Genomic DNA, 6,144 nt, shown 5'->3' with positions numbered 1-6,144 from the left:
ATGCAAGGGGACTAGGACAATCCAACCATCAAAGCCATGATTTTAAGACCCCCACCGGTTTTATGCGATTCGTCCGGATGTCTCGGGAAAGATGGTCCGATTCAGCTCTTTCTCGAGTCCCGACTCCAGTTACGGCCAAACGACTCGGGTGGAGTCGCCGAGTCTTTCAACGATGGTCTGGGAACTCAGCCAGTTACAGGACGACATCCCAATGTGACACGAGGCCGTTCATCAGATGGGCCTGTTCCAGACGTGTTATTGGCCAAAAGCAAAGACACTATTAATTTGTACTTGGTACTGTCAGCCCATTTCAACTAATTCCTTTCTTTTCATTTTCCCAGCTGATGGCCAGACCACCCTGGCACTGGGCCATACAAATGGACAGTTCGCCCACTCAATGAACAGCCTAGATCACGAGAACGTGCTGTCACATGAATCAACATGGCAGGCGTGGATATGCAAATCTAGTGAACCGAAGGGTCGGGTACGAAGACCTCAAAGATGACAACAAAGATGACAACATCAACATATGATATAGACATACAGGAACACTTAGTCCCACATCGGCGAAGAAGGTAATCACACAACAGCCAGAGAGGTATATGAGAAAAGAGCTAAGTAGAGAGTTGTCACGCAGCTGCGTGGTGAGCACAAAGCGAACTATTCTTTCGCCTTTTACTAAAGAATACCGTGTGCACGCCACACACAGCGGCATACGCCTATTTTTGAAGGTGTTCCCTCTCTGTGAGGGGGCCCCACAGAGCTAATATTCAAGTATAGCTATTGCTTCGTTTACTGTGAGTTGCGTCCTATATGTGGGTAGACTGTCCAAAGATCAGCAAATAGGGCCATGAGTAGAACTGTACGCGTCACACCTTAATTAAATGGTGCAGTCTCATGCCTGATGTCTGGATTGTGTAATTGGACTACGATCCATGATGGGCACATGGCGTAGTCCAAACAGGGATGTACGGACTTCTAGATGCCCGTGCGCTGAGCTTGTGTGGGAGGATACTAATGACTAGGATGGTCCTCATATCAGGTGGGCCACACATCATAATAACAAACCCACAACTAGGTATAGGCGTGCGTCCAGCTGAATCCGTGCTCGAAGACAACCGCTACTCGAGAGTCACTTGTGCCAATTGGCAGGTGCCACTTGTCAGGTACTTAAAGCTGCTCATTAGGTGGGTCGCACCGGATCCTCGCATCAGGCCGGTCTGTTCTTGTGGGCCAGACGTATGACAGTGGCTTTTGCTCAGTTTACTCTAACCTTTCATCTATTTTATACGAGTTTGGCCCGTCGAAGCAGGAAACGAATTGGCTACTCCCCCTTCCACCAGCCAATGGCTATTGGTCGGGGCTCTGTGGGCCCCACCATGATGTATGTGTTTCATCCACGCTGTCCATCTATTTTTAGAGATCATTTTATGCTATGAGATAAGAAAGGAGTTATATCCAAGTCTCAAGTGGACCACATTACAGGAAACAGTGTTGAAGATCATTTCATGGTACGAGACAAAAATGAGTTATATCCAAATCTCAAGTGGACCACATTACAAGAAACAGTGTTGAATGAGCGTTGATGGCTAAAAACCTTTTGGGGGTCGTAAGTTTTGGATGAAGCTGATTTTTGATTTTTGACTAGGCCTGTATGACCTAATCAAAATATTTGATGTCAAATAAAGTGGGCTTTAGGAGGATTTTAACGGTGGATATCTAATAGCTATTATTTTCCTGTGGTCCACCTGAGATTTATATACCTCTCATTTTTGGAATCAGGTACTAAAATGATCTCTAAAAATAAATTAACGAAATGGATGAAACAAATACATCATGATGGGCCCACAGAGAACCGAACACCAGCCACCGGCTGGTGGCAGGGGGAGTAGCCAATCCGTTTCCGTCGAAGCAGCACACTCTGAAATTATGTGACCTAGATTAAAAATGATGGGCGTGGCCTATGAACTGTTCCGAAGCGGCATACGTGTACCATGAACCCACGTATAAAATACAACCGCGCGAGTGCACTGAGAAAGCCAACGGTTGTCCACGTACAAATTTTTCCCTCCATCGCTACGCCATATGTCGCCACCCACTGGGGCTCACATGTTTTGTATTACAATGATCTGAACCGTTCATATTCTCTTTACCACCGTTCATGTTAGCCCATTTTAATTTTTTTGTTACATCCAAACCGTCAGTCACTCCTGTCCACCTGGATATTCATCCGTCGCTAATAGTTGTTGTTTTCCAAATATTAGGTGCGCCACGATACAGCAAAAGATATCCTCACCTCTCTTTATGAAGGGTATTTTAGTCATTTTTGAAATTGCATAACTTTCTCTGGAAGAAAGGCAAAAGAGGCCCCTACACAACGGAATATTTCCCCCCTCTTCAGTCCGATAATTACAGAACTGCCATCATATTCTGGATTTCCACTATAAACTTAAAATATGGCCCACCTTCGTTAATTTCATCTATCGAGACCGTTCATCGGCTTATTAATGTCCTATTTGATCATTATCCAAAAATTGAGGCTTATCCGATTTGCATTATGGCACCGGGAAATCTGAATGGTTTATAGTTTTTGGATCATTAAAATAAATATTAATAGTTTAGTTCACCTATTTGGCTCATTTTTTTCAGAATGTATTTACAAATCCTTAAATGTTCAATGGACGGAACGGATCTGAACTTTAAAACCTGTGGCCCCATCCACATCTTACATTAAACCCACCTGGTAACAACGGATGGCATTGAACGTGTAATCCATCCGTACGTACAGTGACAGACAGTAATAATAATCATCACTTTGCTTTTACTAAGTGCCCCTGTCGTGCGGCCCACATTGATGGATGTATTTTATATTCACACCATCCAGCCGTATTTTTACGTAATTTAATGGCTTCAAGCCAAAAAGTTAAACAAATCCCGTCATCAGGTGAACCCAATTTTATTTTATTTTATTTATTATTATTATTATTATTATTATTATTATTATTAATTTTACGTAATTTCATTGCTTCTGCTGGAAGAAAATAGTAAAAGTCCAAAGGCTCGACTATGGAATAGACCAACTCTACTAACACTGCCCGACGATCCGAGGTAATAAACCCGACCGAGGCAGGTAAGCAAAAAAGCCTAAAGGAGAGACTTGACTTGGGTTCCGGGGAATAAATCTCGAGCGAAACTTATAAAGTCATGAGCCACAAGGCTAAGTATATAAGATGCAAAAAGTCGCCTCGGCAAACAAGGAAACAACATCTAAAGAGACCGATAAAAAACCCAAAGCTTAGAAGCCACCCGATCGACTATAAAACCAACCCATGTTTGGGTCGGTTATAGAGTCGGCTATCGAATTAAGAAAGGATATCGATTACGGGTCTGTTCCGTTTCATCCGACAGATGACGAATAGTTTATCCTTATAGCCAGTCGAGGCCCACTCGTAACCAGAGTCGGTTAGGGCCAGCCAAGCAAGGAAAAGACGGTGTAAATGGAAATACTGTCTCGAAAATCCAATAGAAGGATCTTCGATCCCAAAAATTCAGTAGAAGGATCTTCGATCCCGAAGATCTCAGGATCGGATGGAGTCCAAAAACAGATCAAAATCAAATCTCCGAGAAATCAAGAGAAGAATCCATGTACGTCGGGGGTCCTCCCATTCCTATAAATACAGGGGACCTCCAAGGTGAAAGGTACGCAGAAAACTCTCCTAAAAACCTTTTACTACGACCCTATCATTAACTTAAGCATCGGAGGGTCTCCGGCTCTAACCAGGGTCTCCTTTGTTTCCTTCTTGTGCAGGAGGTAGGGCGGAGGAGGACGCAATCAGTTTTTTGCATCAACAGATTGGCGCCGTCTGTGGGAAGCGATACGAAAAGTCATTTTCCAGGCTCTGTCGAAAAGCTTTAAACAAGTTTCAATGGCGAAAACCAGAAGAAATGCTCAAAACGAGCCCACTAAGGTCGTTGTTACTAGACCACCGGCACTTGAAGGTCCGCCGGGTACGAACGGAGCCCAAGGGGCCCAGAACCAACCCGATAACCGACAAGGTTCTGCCGCCTGTCCAGCAACCTCCGTTTCGACCAAGTACAATCAACGGAACCGAGGAAACAGTCGGTTAGATAAGGAAGTCCAAGAACTCAGGACCGATTTGAACTATATGAAGCAGATGCTGGAGTAGATCCATTGCCAACAAGTTCCGCCTCAATATAATAGTGGCCGGGCAAATGTTCAGCAACAATTCACTGACCCTCAGCCTGCCGCTCCGCGATCTGTCCCTCAGCCAAGTCAGCACCAAGGTTCGGCTGAGCCTACGCCCGCTCATTCCATGACCGCCCCGCTGCCAGCCTCCAATCTATGATACGAAATAGATCGGAGGAAGCACAGCAGGCCTCCGGTTGAGGGTATTGCCGATAGTGATGAACCCTGAAAAGCCGACCTCCAGGACTTCAGGAGGGAAGTGTGGGAAGAGATCGCTGACATGAAATAAGGCCGTGATATACACCAAATAAGACCTTAGGCAAAAGCATCTCCATTCATAGAAGAGATAATGCAAGCTCGGCTACCAGAACGATTCCGTCTTCCGCAGATTAGGCCCTTCACCGGCAAGACCGATCCTACCGAGCACATCGAATCCTTTCGGACATATATGGAGCTGCACGATGCCTTGGATGTTGTAACGTGCTTAGCTTTCTCCCTCACTTTAGCCAACATACCTCGACTTTGGTTCAAACAGTTGAAACCAAAGTCCATTAGCTCATTCGCAAAGCTCAGCAATGCCTTCCTCACCAATTTCATTGGTGGGAAGAAAAATTTGAAGCCATTTACACACTTGAACAACATAGTTCAAAAAGAGGGAGAGCTGCTAAAAGATTATATCAAACGCTTCAACTTCGAGTCGCTCCAAGTCCGGAAATATCCAGACGAAACAACACCCAACTCGATCATGCGAGGCATCAGAGATAAACCGTTCCTGACATCTCTGGACAAAAACGCAACGACTACTTTGGCGAAGTTCATGGCTCAATCGGATAAATACGCGGATGTCGAAGAAATCCGGATAATGCGCGAAGTCGCCCAAAACGCAAAAGTCCCGGCCAAAGAGTCAGTAAAGAAAGAAGTTGACTCAGTCAGTGGAAAGAATCATAAAGATAATCAGACACGTGATGAGCATAAGTCGAATAAACGGCTAGACCGCAAGTTTTCAACGTATACCCCGCTCAATAAGCCGCAAGAACAAGTTTTGATGGAAATTAAGGGCGAAGGATTCGTCAACTGGCCAGATTGGCTCCAAAGCAACCCAAACCAACGGAGCAAAAATAAGTACTGCTATTACCATCGCGATCATGGGCATAATACGAGTCACTGCTACCACTTGAAAGAAGAAATCGAGCGACTCATTCGAGAAGGCCGTCTTAGAGAGCACGTCAAAAGAACCGGGACAATGGAAGAATGTTTGGGTGAAAACCGACCCACGGAGGAAATCCGAACCATCGTCGGTGGTCCCCGAGGCGGAGGCGACTCAAATAATGCTCGAAAAAATCATGCCAAGAGCATCAGTCGACCCGAGTCCGAAATCCTGATACTAACTCGTCCTTCGAAAGAAAAGAAAAGGGAGAAATACTGCATTTCGTTCACTGATGAAGACGCTCGAGGCATCCATCATCTGCATGATGACACACTAGTCGTCACCCTCATGATCGTGAACTGCAGGGTATTCTGCATTCTCATTGAGATAGGGTCATCCGCAGACGTACTGTTCACTCAAGCGTTCGACAAAATGGGAGTTGAACGATTAGCGTTGCGGCCGGTTCACACCCCATTAATCGGATTCTCTGGTGGACGAAACTCCCCGAATGAGTCATCTCATTGCCACTTACTGCTGTTAAGTGTCCGCACCAGGCGACAGTAATGGTCGACTTCCTGATAGTCGACCAACCATCAGTCTACAACGCTATACTCGGCCGACCCTCTCTATACCTTCTCCAAGCTGTGGTATCGACGTACCATCTCTCTATGAAATTTTCGACTGAGTCGGGAGTAGGAGTCGTCAAAGGTGACCAACAAGACTCAGGGCGCTGCTATGCGACAGCCGTAAAGGCTCCAAGCAAGGTAACCATGATTGAATCATTGGACCC

At 45.5% G+C, this 6,144-nt stretch overlaps 1 protein-coding gene and 1 non-coding gene across 2 annotated transcripts; both read left to right on the top strand.

The window, feature by feature from the left end:
- Positions 1-635: 635 nt before the first annotated feature.
- On the top strand, positions 636-754 carry LOC131252339 (U5 spliceosomal RNA). Its single transcript, XR_009174365.1, has one exon. It is a non-coding gene; the product is annotated as a U5 spliceosomal RNA (small nuclear RNA).
- Positions 755-4,556: 3,802 nt separating this feature from the next.
- Positions 4,557-5,918, top strand: LOC131250683 (uncharacterized). The gene has a single exon (XM_058250966.1). The coding sequence runs from the start codon at positions 4,557-4,559 to the stop codon at positions 5,916-5,918; it is 1,362 nt and encodes a 453-aa protein (XP_058106949.1).
- The last annotated feature ends 226 nt before the right edge of the window (positions 5,919-6,144 follow it).

Source organism: Magnolia sinica, chromosome 7 (assembly GCF_029962835.1).
Source record: "Magnolia sinica isolate HGM2019 chromosome 7, MsV1, whole genome shotgun sequence".
In the NCBI taxonomy this organism is placed as follows: Eukaryota; Viridiplantae; Streptophyta; class Magnoliopsida; order Magnoliales; family Magnoliaceae; genus Magnolia; species Magnolia sinica.
Note: the sequence above shows the minus strand (reverse complement) of the source record. Positions and strands in the feature narration are given on the sequence as shown.

Excerpts from the sequence above, each read along its gene's own strand:
- LOC131250683 (XM_058250966.1), top strand. The coding sequence starts at position 4,557 with ATGCAAGCTCGGCTACCAGAACGATTCCGTCTTCCGCAGATTAGGCCC.